This window comes from Stigmatopora argus, chromosome 11 (genome assembly GCF_051989625.1).
Source record: "Stigmatopora argus isolate UIUO_Sarg chromosome 11, RoL_Sarg_1.0, whole genome shotgun sequence".
NCBI lineage: Eukaryota > Metazoa > Chordata > Actinopteri > Syngnathiformes > Syngnathidae > Stigmatopora > Stigmatopora argus.
This window is the reverse complement of record NC_135397.1, coordinates 15349380-15362900: the sequence shown is the minus strand read 5'-3', so window position 1 is coordinate 15362900 and position 13521 is coordinate 15349380. Positions and strand designations below refer to the sequence as shown.

Sequence of the window (13521 nt, the reverse complement as noted above, 5' to 3'; positions counted from 1 at the left end):
ACTCTCGTCTTCTCTGCGCAGCAGCAATCATATGGCGCGCAGTAAATAAAATCCAAACTTTTTTTACCCCTTTACCTATGATGGCGCCGTTTACGCGGCAGCCAGTGGCTGTAGCTCTGTCCACTCTTATGTTTTTCATGTTTTACAGCATGTTTTACATGAAAAATTAGAGGGAACATTGACATGCACCTGCTTATGGCAGGTGTGATACTGGTGTGCCCATAGCGAGCAATGATGATGTTGCTCACACTGGTACTCAGTGCGCTCAGGGAGGTTGTCTTTCTGCCCAGACCAACGAAAAATTAGAGGGAACATTGATCATAATATTAAAAAAATTTCAAAGTCTGATTCATCATCATCAGATTCACCAAACGCTTGATTCCATTATTTTTTTTCTAGGTGTGAGCACTGGCCAATGTCGGCGGGCCGAGCCGCAAAGCTTATCAGAGACTAGTTCTCCCTGGGCGGACTTGAGTGAGCGGCTGCCCCGCTAACGTTACTCTGGAGCAACTTTTTAAAAATTTTACCCTCCCCTATAAACTTGCCGGAGGCTATTTGGAGAGGGATTACTTTTGGTAGAACGGGCTCTCACGCGCCATCTGGTGGACAAGGCAGGTTTGACCTCTCCCATCATAACAGCTGCGGAGGGGACTATTTCACTGGTGGAGGGCAGTTTTTCACCACAATTTAGTTATAAAAGAGAAGACCTCATGTATAACTTGCTTACCAGCAACGGAGTCGAGGAGTTCTGCCCTGCTGCTGTTTTCTTCAGCTCCAGACTACTGAGGAACTGTGCGGATGAGCTTGGAAGAGTGACTCTGCATATTCTCTACCTCGGTCACAGTCTGCAGAAGTTCCCCATCTTGTGGAAGACTTCCTATGTGGTTCCAGTTTTTGTCCAACTTTACGTCTTTTTGAGTCTATCCGTTTTTGCTACCGAAACTCGTAGCTCGTTTTGTGTGTTTGCTGCTTTTCTGTCTTAATGATTTGGTGATTCTTAATGATCCCATTGACTTTGATTTGCTTTGTACTTTGTGCTTTTTGCTTTTGCTTTGTTGTTCTGCGGCCTTTGACTGTACTGTCTAACTTATAACTATGCCTTTTCTTGCTACTGTCACAATGAAATTTCCCAAATACGGGATGAATAAAGTTATCCAATCCAATAACGCAAGAACTTTGCTTCAGTTTTTTGGAACAAAATTTTGCGCGATATTCTCAAATAATATGATACACAAGTCCAGGTATGAGTTGCCCATGCAGTTAAAGTGAGACAACTTCCCCAAGACACTCCAGGAAGAGCTGAGGAAAATCTTACGCAGTGACTGGATTGTCGCAGACTTTCTTATCATTCTCCAAAGGACTGTTAATAATGTATAAGGTTTCAGATGGCCCACCCTGAGAAATTTCCTGCCCCCTGCTCCCCACCTCATCAATATTTTACTAGAACCGCCCCTGCTTGTGTGGACTTATTCTGCGATTAGTAAGTCTATTGTTGGCAATTGACCATCAATTATAAAATGTTCGCATGGTTTGGTCAACTTTGAGTATACATTCTTTTTATTATCACTCATTTTTTGCACATCGGGGCGCTTTTGTCAGCCCACACAAATATTCTTCTCATGTATTCATACTTTAGATGTCTTGTTTACTTTATGGTCACACTGTTACTCTTTATTTTATTATGTACGAGAACAAAAGAAGCATGCAAGTCAAAGTGTGAATGTAAATGAGCAAAAATAAAATTTCCCTTTAAAATTTGGGTGTACTTTTACTACAACTATACCAACCAACACAGCATAGCTACCAAGAAAATTTCTTCAGAAATGTTCTGAATGGGATGTTACATTGGTATGATCGTGCATGCTGTTTGATCCTCCATTGTGAAGCACTTAGCTAAGAACCAAAAGGGGATGTTGTGCGCTTCAATATTTTGATCCTTGTTCCAGTACCATTTTTGGCCACCGATCTTAAATATTTGATTAGATTAGATTAACCTTTATTCATCCCGTATTCGAGAAATTCAGTTTGTAGCAGTAGCAAGCACAGACACAGGAAAGACAATGTAGACCTAGTTAAAGCTGGAACCACACACAGGAAGCCCACACAAGGTTAGGACCTTCTGCAGACTGAGGCTGAGGTTGAAAATATGCAGAATCACTCTTTCAAGTTTATCCGCACTAACTTTTGGCAGGTTCGCACGCTTTCATTGTTTTATTCAAACCCGTAAGTAAGTGATCACTCGTGACCTCGTATACATTTCAAGATGAGCAGATAAATGCTTTTATGTTACAGTTATTTAAAATCACCGTGCGCCACTCTAAGCTGAGCGACCAATCGTGTGGTGGCTTGAAGGACAAAATCACATTAAGTTACATTTTAATGAGAAAATTAAAGCAATTTTAAAACAGGAGATGAAAATTTAACCAGTCCCTCAGTAGTCTGGAGCTGATCAGAACCGGTAGCCTTCCTGGCCGGAATGGTTCCAAAAAAAATGTCCAGGATTAGCATAAAGAAACTAAGCTAATAGAACAGGGGTCTGGAACCGTTTTGACGAAGAGAGCCATAAACAATTCCTATTTTCTAATGTTATTCCTTGAGAGCCATACTCCGAATTTAAAAGTCAAAATACATATAAATGAGTGTCTTATTTTAGTAATTTCACCACTTTTAAAGTGGAAAAAAGAATACTTTTGACAACATTCTTATGCAGTTGCTAATCAATGAGAGTATGCATTCTAGCAGTCTAATGCAAAAAAAGAAGACTAAAGCAGCACTGGACGTAGTATCTCAGTTCTGTCATCAGCGGGTTCCATATTTTAGCTCACAGGTTAGCGAAGAGCCAGATGCACCCATCAAAAGAGCCACATGTGGCTCCCGAGCCATAGGTTCCCTACCCCTGTAATAGAACAATGACTGCCTCACACACACGACGAATCTTAAAAGTCGTGAAAACATTAAAGTAAAAGGTATACAGTACAAAGTAAAGTATAAAGGAAAGTATTAAGAAATTTTAAAATATAATTTAAAAAAAGGCTTCCAGAAGTTCACGTATTTTTATAGACTAATTATTGTTTTGTGACTAATTATTCACCGAAGCGAGGCGCTTGTTCAAGCACATATGATGGTTTCATTACTTTATGGCAACAGCAGGCATTTATTCCCGCCTTAAAATAAAGTACAGTTTCAATGTGTTGATTCCAAAGTGCATTTAAAATCATCGCCTATCTTGGAATATGCAGCACCATGGCAGCGTCTGTTTCCGTGAAGAAAGCCTTTGGAGAAGGGCCGTGTTGACCCTGTTCGGAGCACAGCTATCTTAAATGTTTGCACATGTGCACTGCTGTTTTTTTCTTTCTTTTTTTTAAGACAGTTACCTGGAGCAGGCCCCACGAAAGCCCTGTGGGACCCGTTTTTTTCTCTCGTTTTTTTCTCCTTCTCTCCCCATTTTCCAGATCCTCCTTGCTCCGTCACTATCAGCTACATGCTTTTTGCAGAGGTAATCTGAGTTTCAACGGCCTTCTCGATGGCTATCACATATTTAGGATGAGGAAGAAACAACTTGAGGTTTATAAATGTTAAAAGTCCAGTTTTAGGTGCAACAGTTTAAACTACGGCAATGGTTCTTAACCTGGTTGGAGCTACTGGACCCTGCTAGTTTCATAAGCGCATTTGGCGAACCTTACTTTAGTATGAAATGAAATGTTTTTTTTCTTCTCAAATTCAAGATATACGAATTCCTCGCAGCACTGATCGGCCAAGCAATGTCACGTGTGAAAGTGTGACTTCGCCACTTACCATGTTTGGAATTAAATGTGGTGAAAGGCTCCATTATACATATATTTGTTATAAATCTCATCTCATTTTCTGAACTGCTTTATCCTCATTAGGGTTTCGGGGGGTTCTGGAGCCAATACCAGCTGTCTTTGGGCCAGAGGCGGGGGGCACCCTGGAATCGGTGGACAGCCAATCGCAAGGCACAAGGAGACGGACAGCCATGCACACTCACACCCATACCTAGGGGCAATTTAGAGTGTCCAATCAGTCTACTATGCATTTTTTTTGGAATGTGGGAGGAAACCAGAGTACCCAGAGGAAACCCACGCAGGCCCGGGAGAACGGGCAAACTCCACACAGGTGGACCGACCTGGATTTGAACCCAGGACCCCAGAGCTGTGAGGCCGACTCGCTAACCACTCGCTCCACCGGTCCGCCCTTGTTATAAATAATGAAACTAAATTGATACTTACAACATTTTAATACGTCATTGTGATCATTTTGGGCAAGTACAACATTTGGTTGTGGTTACTTCAAGTCAAAATCATAATTCAGGCATACTGTCTTTTACTTTAAGGCATAACATTTTACCAGTACAGTGGTACCTCGAGGGCACACGGTCGATTGGTCGCCAGTCTTTTGATCGCCCGGAAGGTAAGTGATAATTACCATTTAAATCTTTGCTCAAATTCCCTAAATACAAACTGAATTACTATTTAGTCATACTTAAGGCCCTAGTAATTATTAGGCTAAAGAAAAGCTCCAAATTTCCCGGACTTCTATTGTTTTTTGTTGGAGAACTTGTTAAGACCCTGACTGACGTAGCTTCTTAAAAGGGACAACGCATGTACATACAAACTCTTATACACTCACATGTCGGCTCAGTAAAACTGCTCATGGCCATTGTTGGCTTTTATTGATGCGTAGACCGTGTTGTTTTACCTTGTTTTGTCGCCGGTCTTTTGGTCGTAGGTCTTTTGGTCCCCCGCTGTCGCGGTCGGGGCGACCAAAAGACCGGCGACCAAAAGACAGCAACCAAAAGACCGGCGACCAATCGACAGCGACCAAAAGACCGGCGACCAATCGACCGCACACGACCTCGAGATACGAGGTTAATGCGTTCCGGGACTGAGCTCGTATGGCGATATTCTCGTAACTCAAACGAACGTTTCCCATAGAAATGAACTAAAAACAAATTAATTCGTTCCAACCCTCTGAATAAACACCCAAAACAGGATATTGGATTGGAAAAACATTTTTATTTGTTCTAATTCGCCATCTATTAACAAAGTAACAAATAACTAGTGGTTTAATATTACCAAAAGGTGTTTAATATAACTAAAATTAGACGGATTTCGGGGGGGGGGGGGGATGGGGGTTGACGGACAGAGAGGGGGGTCCTTTTGCACGACAACGCGCTCGTAACATAACTTAAACAAATTTAAATTAACTTTTAACGATTACGATGCAGACACACTCAAAAATAAGTTTAATCTAACCTGACACTAAAATTAATTCTAATTTTGTTTTCAATTTTGATACCTTTCTTCTCCCGGACGGGTTGGCTCTATTTGCCTCGCCTCCACCCTGACTTTCAAATGCAACCTATCGAAGGCTGTTTGCTTTTGTATTCCCTCCAAAATATTTGCACACAAATGTCCTCACAATAGGATAATGCACGACCACTTGCCAACGAGAAGTAGTATAACTCTCGTATTAGCGATCGCCTCGCCATTCGCAATGGCTAACGGGAAAAAAAACACAGAAAAAAATGCAACGCTCCCGCCAGTGCTCGCAGAGATATTACAAAGAGTGAGTTGCGACCACAGAGACATTACACGAGGGAGTTGCGGGAAGAGACAGTGCCCATGATGTTCTTATGAGCAGCTTCTCGCGTCCGTTGTATGCTCGTATATCAAAAATTTGTCTCTTATCTCAAGATAAACATTTGCTCAAAATTTTACTCGTATCTCAAATTGCTCGTATGTCGGGGCACTCGTATGTCGAGGTACCACTGTATAGGTAAAAATAAGTTTTAAATTCAAACTGTGAAATCTTTTCATTTATATTAAATAAGTGATGAAAGTATGAAGACCAGGTCGGTTCCCCTGTGCGTTTGCATGTTCTCCCTGGGCCTGCGTGGGCTTCCTCCGGGTACTCCGGTTTCCTCCCACATTCCAAAAACATGCATTGCCCCTGGGTATGGGTATGAGGTTGCATGTTTGTCCGTCTCCTTGTGCCCTGCGATAGGCTGGCCCCCGATTCAGGGTGTCCCTCGCCTCTGACCCGGAGACAGCTGGGATAGGCTCCAGCACCCCCGCGACCCTAATGAGGAAAAAGCGGTTCAGAAAATGAGATGAGATTTATAACAAATTCTAATTTTAAAATTAGTGGCTTTTTGCAGACAAACACCTATTCAACCGGTACCTTATGCAGAGCATCAGGTCAGATTTCAATTTTTTTTAAAAGATTCCTACTGTCAATCATCAAACAGGTTAGGGTGTGCTTTCAACATTTTTTCCTTTTATTAGTGGTGGAAGGCGGAGACACACACGCATTTACTTCAGGCTTTTTTTTAAAACACATAACCAACCGACCACCCTCACAAATCCACTTCCTAACATGCACGCAGACACAGTTATCTACAAAGTACTTCCTGTTCCTTCTCAAAAGCAAAAGCTACTACATCCATCGTACGTTAGTTCAAAACAGTTATTAAAAAAAATACAAATAAAAATGTACAACATACACTTGATATATATAATATAATTTTTTCTCTTATGTATTTTTATCTTTACAGATGTAAAAATATTAAGCGTAAAAAACGGGTCTAATTCAAATACAGGGAGTCATTTTTCTTTGAATAATTTCTCAACTTAAATACGATACAGAAGGGACAATACGTTGAGGCACTTGTAAATTGGCTCTGAAAGGGCTCACGAGACTGGACGGAGAGAGAAACAAACGAAAAAGACAAAATGCACACTTTCCAACCTGATTGTCTCTCGCCCTGATGCGTGACGCCATAAACAGGATGCTTTTTGAGCCCTGCAGATGCGGCATCCGGAGGTATAAAACACACCAAGGACGCAGAAACACAGGACGTGCAAGACAGACGCGAGGAAAAAGGACATCCTCGGCCAGTCTGGATTACAACTACAGTAAGAGACATTTCCTTGGCACCACAATCAGGACGGGAGCTTTACTTCCTGGATTTTAGTTGAGTCGGAAATACCACACAAAAAAAGAAACACCTTTGTCCATTTAAAGACCACAAATGTGTTGAACTGACGTGTTTAAACAAATACACATTGACGTGAGAAATTTGACGTCAAACCGATTCCAGCACAGATGAGATCAAATATTGCAATATCCATACGATATAGACATAGCAGTATCATATTCGTATGGTATTATTATGCTGACATTACATATCTGTTAATACAGCGAAGTTGTCATCGATGTTGCTTACGGCACAGCGCCAGTATTGCTTTTAGCATGTTGCGTAGCTAAATTTGTTCATAGTTGTCAAAAACTAAATAACGTTTTTAAAGCACAGAAAGAGCAACAAGACCCCTTGTCATAAAAATGTGTCATTGCATTCTGCTATTTGGTTATGTTACTGGTTAAACATTTAGTTTGTGGGGATTTCTGTTTCAAATGGCATGAGTAGCTGCTCCAATAATGTGACCGCTGGCCTTAGCTGATTGTATGTCGCAGATGAGGTTTTTTTTCTCTGTATAAAAATATTTTAAACATAAATTCTGTGAGGGAAACCCTCTTTACGGATTGTTAAGGCAAATGGTAGCAAAAGAATGCCAAAAAAACTGACTCTTCATTCTGAGAATGGCAGGGTTTCCAGATTTTGGTGATTATATTTGAGGCACCTTTTGGAATTAGACTAAACAATAATTGGCAAGTGAGACTGGAGGCACGATGAGCGAACAACAAAGCCAAAACATCCTTTTTTCCACCCCAGTGGTGAATTGTTATGGTAAAAAAAAAACCTGAAAATCTTTGGGATGTTTATTGATTGGTTGTCTATATTGGAGTAAGGATACCGGGAATAAGAACGTGAATAATAAAACTAAAATAAGAGAACAGTTTTCCCCCACATATTTTCTTTTTTTGCCTTTTATAAAAAAATGTTTTGGTGGCAATGAACTATGTTGAAATGAGAAAAAGTAGTGCTTTGGTGCCATTTGGTGGCAACTTTAGGTTTTTCGTAAGCCTTTTGAGGGTTTGGGTAAGTTTTCTTTGTAACTTATTTACTGCAATTGGCCGATGGAAAACCAATCCATTTGAACAAGGAGGGACTAGCAAGGAATAATCGCCATTGACGTCTATCGCTGTCAGCAATGAGCCAACTACTTCTTAATTTCAGCATTTTGTGGCAGATGTCAAAGTCAGTGTACAAAGTATAAAGTACCTGCATAAGTGTTACATACAGTATACGTATGTTCAGCTATAAAACAAAAAAAAACAGAAAACAAAAGTCCCCCTGTAAAGAGTGCCATCCGTCTCTTAGCCGGAAATGGAGCACGAAAATGGCTGTGTGGAGAGACGACTGCCTGCCGCCTTTAGGGGGAGCTTATCTTCCCAGGGGCCTTTTAGAAAATGCACCAGTTTTTCTAGACATTTTTGGCTTGTTTCAGTTCTGGGAGGTTTCAGCAGTCCTACCATCCTTCCCTGTGCTTACGTTGGATTCTGGTTTCCTTTGACCTGCCTTTTCAGCTAAGGGCTTTGTGTCGTCCTCCGCAGCAACCACATGCTGAGCCCGCTCGATGGCACGCATTCAGGGGCGGGTACAGGCAGAGGCAGGGCGCCACCAGAGACAGGCCGACAAGGGCTAGCCAGCGCGTACCCAGCCGGCTCCCCTCACCCCCGTCGCAGGAGCATGTATCCGAGTAGTCCCCTTCCGGGTCGGACATGCAGTGATAGAGCATGGTGTCTGCCAGCCACATGCAGCTTACTCGCCGGACACAGCCCTTCACGGGGTCGGGTGCATCCTGGCACGTGCCACGTCTGTTTTCTCCCACCAAGAAGGCATCACCGCAGTGCTCACATTGGGCCCGCTCCAGACCGTCCTCCTTGGGAATCTTACCCCCGTTGGTTGACAGGGAGGAGCTGGGCAGGAAGCACCGAGGCTGCGAGGAGATCACAGAGAAGCCCTGGCGATAGGATCCGCCGTGTCGACCCTTGCTGGTGAAGGGTCCGAGGGCTGGGTCTGAGTTTGAAGGCGACAGGGTTGAGGCCAGCGGGTACGTGTAGTCGTGCTTCTGCACCTCGGTCTTGGCGAAGTGGACGTAGGATTCGTTGTCATCCATCTGGATAAACTTGTCACGCATGGTGGCATGACGGTAGTCCTCATAGCCCGTGAGCCAGGACCGGTCTGATGGACGGCCCTGGAGGCGTTCATTGACGCGGTCCCCCGACCGCTCCCAACTTCGCTCACGTGGATTGATGCGGACAATTTCCTCATCCTCCTGGAACGTGACATGGGGAAGGCGTGACAAAGGCTGTGGGAAGACACCAAGCTTTAACATGCTGATATGGAAAGAAAAAAAACAATCCAAACCCAAATAAATGACTATTCTTTAGTTTGTCCTATCAGGAATAAAAAAAAAAAAAATCCAGACCTGATCCAGAAGGTAGTGGTCAGATAGCCGGTACGAGTCATGAAAGTTCTGGCGATATCCCGGCATGCACTTGTGTCTTTGCGGAAGAGGCGAGGACTCGAACGGTGGCAGGCAGCTATCTAGCTTCTGGGAGGAGGAGTTGGATGAGCTGTCGGTGGCATTCTGGCATAGGGGGCAGAATGACAAACAAACACAGGATGTGTCTGAGAGCAGTGTTGTCATTGGACCCGACATCACCAATAAATAAATAAATAAATCACCAGTGTTATGTTGCGATTTGACCAACAAAAACAGGAAGGGAATGCTCTGATTGGGGGAAAAACAGGAAAGGAGAGCTTGTTTTTCAGTCATAGGCTTCCACATTTAAAAACAGAGACAACATTTTCAACACATCTGCCAAAAGTGGTTAATGGGCTTTCAGTTTTATAGCACTTTTCCACCTTCAAGGTACATTAACTTCATTCACCAATTGATTGTGCAGCAATGGTGGGTTCAACGTCTTGCTCAAAGATACTTCAATGTAGTCACAAAAGTCGAGGACGGGTAACAAACTTTTGGGTTGGAAGATGACTGACTACTCTATCACCTGAGACATGTCACCGTCCTAGGAAGGAGTCAACTTTTTTGTTATTAGGTGTGGTGCTCATATTGTCACTCCAATAGTTGGTGTTTAAATATGAATCAGAATGTTCAAATGGTTGGTAATTGGAAAACTACTTTGACAATAGCTAGCAGCGAATAAACCAATATCCTCTTGTTAATAATGATCCTCAGGACGTTCACTTTGCATAATTTGTTTTTAAAAAGCTACCTCTTAAGCAGGATTTGAGATTAACCCTCAACAACATGCGGTGTCAGTTGGACATTGTTTTTCAATTTTTTTTGCTGTTTGTAAACACTGTAAACCAGTGAGTTATCATGCATGAGGGCCACAATTTACTCATTAAGACTGCATTTTGAAGACCTCTGCCATTGGTTCATAGCAGAGTAAAGTGGTTATTACAACTATACAGTGGTAGATCGATTTACAAAATTGATTGGTCCCAAAAGTTTTTTTCAGAAATTGGATTATTTGTAACTACAGTAACACCTCAACATACGAGTGCCCCGACATTCGAGCAATTTGAGATACGAGTAAAATTTCGAGGAAATATTTATCTTGAGATACGAGACAAATTTTGATATACGAGCAGACAGCGGACGGGAGAGGCTGCTCATAAGAACATCATGGGTACTGTCTCTCTCCCCGCAACTCTCTCGTGTAATGTCTCTCTGGTCGCAACTCCCTCGTGTAATGTCTCTGCGAGTACTGGGCGGAATGACAAGCCACATGCAATGTGCGGGCGTTGCATTTTTTCAGTGTTTTTTTCCCGTTAGTCAGTGCAAATGGCATATATACTACTTCTCGTTGGCAAGTGGTCGTGCATTATCCTATTGTGAGGACATTTGTGTGCATCATTTTCGGAATATTTTGAAGGGAATACAAAAGCAAACAACCAGTCAGGGTGGAGGCAGGGCAAATAGATCCAGAAGAAAGGTCTAAAAATTTAAAACAAAATTAGAATTAAGTTTAGTGTAAGGTTAGATTAAACTTATTTGAGTGTGTCTGCATCGTAATCCAAGTTCATTTAAATGTATTTATGTTATGTTACGAGCGCGTTGCCGTGCAAAAAGTCCCCCCCCCCTCTCTGTCAATCTCTCTCCACTCCGTGAAATCCGTCTAATTGTAATAATATTAAACACATTTTAGTTCTATTAAACCACTAGTTATTTGTTACTTTGTTAATATATGGCGAATTAGAACAAATAAAAATGTTTTTCCAATCCAATATCCTGTTTTGGGTGTTTTTTCAGAGGGTTGCAACGAATTAAATTGGTTTTTAGTGAATTTCTATGGGAAACGTTCGTTTGAGTTACGAGAAAATTGACATACGGGCCCAGTCCCGGAAGGCATTAAGCTCGTATCTCGAGTTACCACTGTATAGAAATTCAAAGATATACAAATTCCTCGGAGAGCCCAGTCTCGGAACGCATTAAGCTCGTATCTCGAGTTACCACTGTATGGAAATTCAAAGATATAAAAATTCCTCGGAGCACTAATTGGCCAAGCAATGTTACGTGATCATCTGCAGCCCGTGATGGTCAAGCAGGGCATGTTATCGTGAATAGACATGATAAGTCGATGTGTCTTGACTTCCGCAGCAGAGGCTCCACCGAACCCCTAGGGTTCGATCAAACCCAGGTTAAGAACAACTGTTCTAGTGTGTGGTAATGACCAATAAACTTCTGTAAAAGGAACTGGAGTTTCATATACAATCAGTGGGTGAAGTTTTAACACACACGTGAAGTGCATGGAGCACAAATGGCAATAAATTGCAGCCAGAAAATAAGTAACCTCTCTTATTATTTACTGTGCGATCAATTTACTTATTGCATATCGCAACAGACTTACCCTAACTGTATTTAAAATAGATGACTTAAGGATTGTGATATAGGTGGCCCAGTAGCAAGTGGGTAGGGCATCAGCCTCCCAGTTTTGGGGTCATGGTTTCAATCTCAGGTGGGTCCTCACTGTGTGATGTTTGCATGTTCATTGAGGCTTGCGTGGGTTTTCTCTGGTAGGCAGGTTGAACACTCTAAATTCCCCCTAGTTTTGTGTGTGAATGGTTGTCGGTCTCCTTGTGCCTTGCAATTGGATGGCCGATTTAAGCTGTCAACTGACTGGTGCCCATAGTTGGCCTGTATGAGCTCCCGTGCCCCCCGCGATAAGCGGTTTGGAAAATGAATGAATGAATGGGGACTATGATGCGAAAAAAAATGCACCCTCTATAGAGATGTCACTAAGTATTTATCACATACTAATTCCAAGTGGGTACCAGATTTTAAACAGGTTTATTTTGGTGATAAAATTAGCCAGTTTAAATTGGAATGTCTATTTAATTTAATTTTGAATGGGAAGTTATATTTTGAGCTGGCTTTTATTGAACTGGATTGTATTTTCTTTCCAAACACAACAGAGGCTTACCCAGTAGGCAATGTCCTGTACAGCGGGATTTTTCAAAGACTCCTGAGACTTCATTTTAAAAAACGGAAGTTCGGGTGTTCCATGTTACAGGGTTGCTCTCATGATATGAGGCTATTTCTCATGGAAGCTACTAAAAAAGCCATCAAAAGGCCTCCAGTCTACTGAAAATATTATTTTTATAAAAACCCAATTAGATGTGACTTGAGCTCATAGCATCAATGGGCTCACATGGTCGATCTACTTTGCTTGTTCACATCAGCCGCACTGACAGCCTTTCTGCCAAAAGGCAGTCAGGGCACTGGTCCAAGTCAAATCTTGGCCAGACACCCCACACGTCTGGCCATCCAGCACTCGGGCAGATCGATTTCACATAGCCACACCGGAGGTCAGACTCTGCAGTCGCAAGAATGGAGGGAGCCTCTCTGTGTACTAGCTGATCGAGATCCAGATTTCAGGGTTCATTTTAAGGCAGAAAAAGAGGCATAACAATTGTGTTAGTGGTGAAGTTTGGGCACCTTGGTCTTTTTGCATTTTACAAGTCACAAACATAATCCTAATTTGGTATAGAAAATTGCAGGAACAATGCTATCTTTTATAGGCAAAACATGACTTAGCCTCAAGTTTTATGGATTTTGACCTTTATCTTTAACTTATTCACTACTGATGCCACATCGTGGTGTAGTGGTTCACTCGCTCAGGAGAAGAACAAACGTGTTTTTAGCATGTTAGCAATAGAGGCTAATACGGAGCATGAACGCAAAAGGACAATAACACGACCAAATTGAGCGATTATGAGAGGCAAGACAACACAGATCCGATCCACTAAAAGATACAAGTGAATTCTCCCTAGCATTTTCTAACTTTTTTTTTTAAATGCCTCGTAAATGTGCAAAGAGCAGCCTAATTGAAAATGTCCTTAACCCACTGTCCTCATTTGAGGACAGCCTGTAATATTTTTCTTACTTGATATCAAGGTGTTTCCCCATTTTATGTAAATGTTCAGAAAACTGTCTTTGTTAAAAAAGGCTAATATTCATCCAACTCTTTTTCGTTGTTGTAAATTTCCATGTGAGGTAAATTTAC

At 42.0% G+C, this 13521-nt stretch overlaps 1 protein-coding gene across 2 annotated transcripts in view; it reads right to left on the bottom strand.

The window, feature by feature from the left end:
- Positions 1 to 6277: 6277 nt before the first annotated feature.
- Positions 6278 to 13521, bottom strand: part of spred2b (sprouty related EVH1 domain containing 2b) — a 39338-nt gene continuing 32094 nt past the window's right edge. For both annotated transcript variants that reach the window (XM_077613054.1, XM_077613053.1), the window contains 2 exons: positions 9414 to 9575; positions 6278 to 9293 (listed from right to left, as the gene is read on the bottom strand). In XM_077613054.1, coding sequence (XP_077469180.1) covers positions 8505 to 9293; positions 9414 to 9575 — 951 coding nt within the window. In that variant the 3' untranslated portion in view covers positions 6278 to 8504. The remainder of the gene's footprint in view (positions 9294 to 9413; positions 9576 to 13521) is intronic.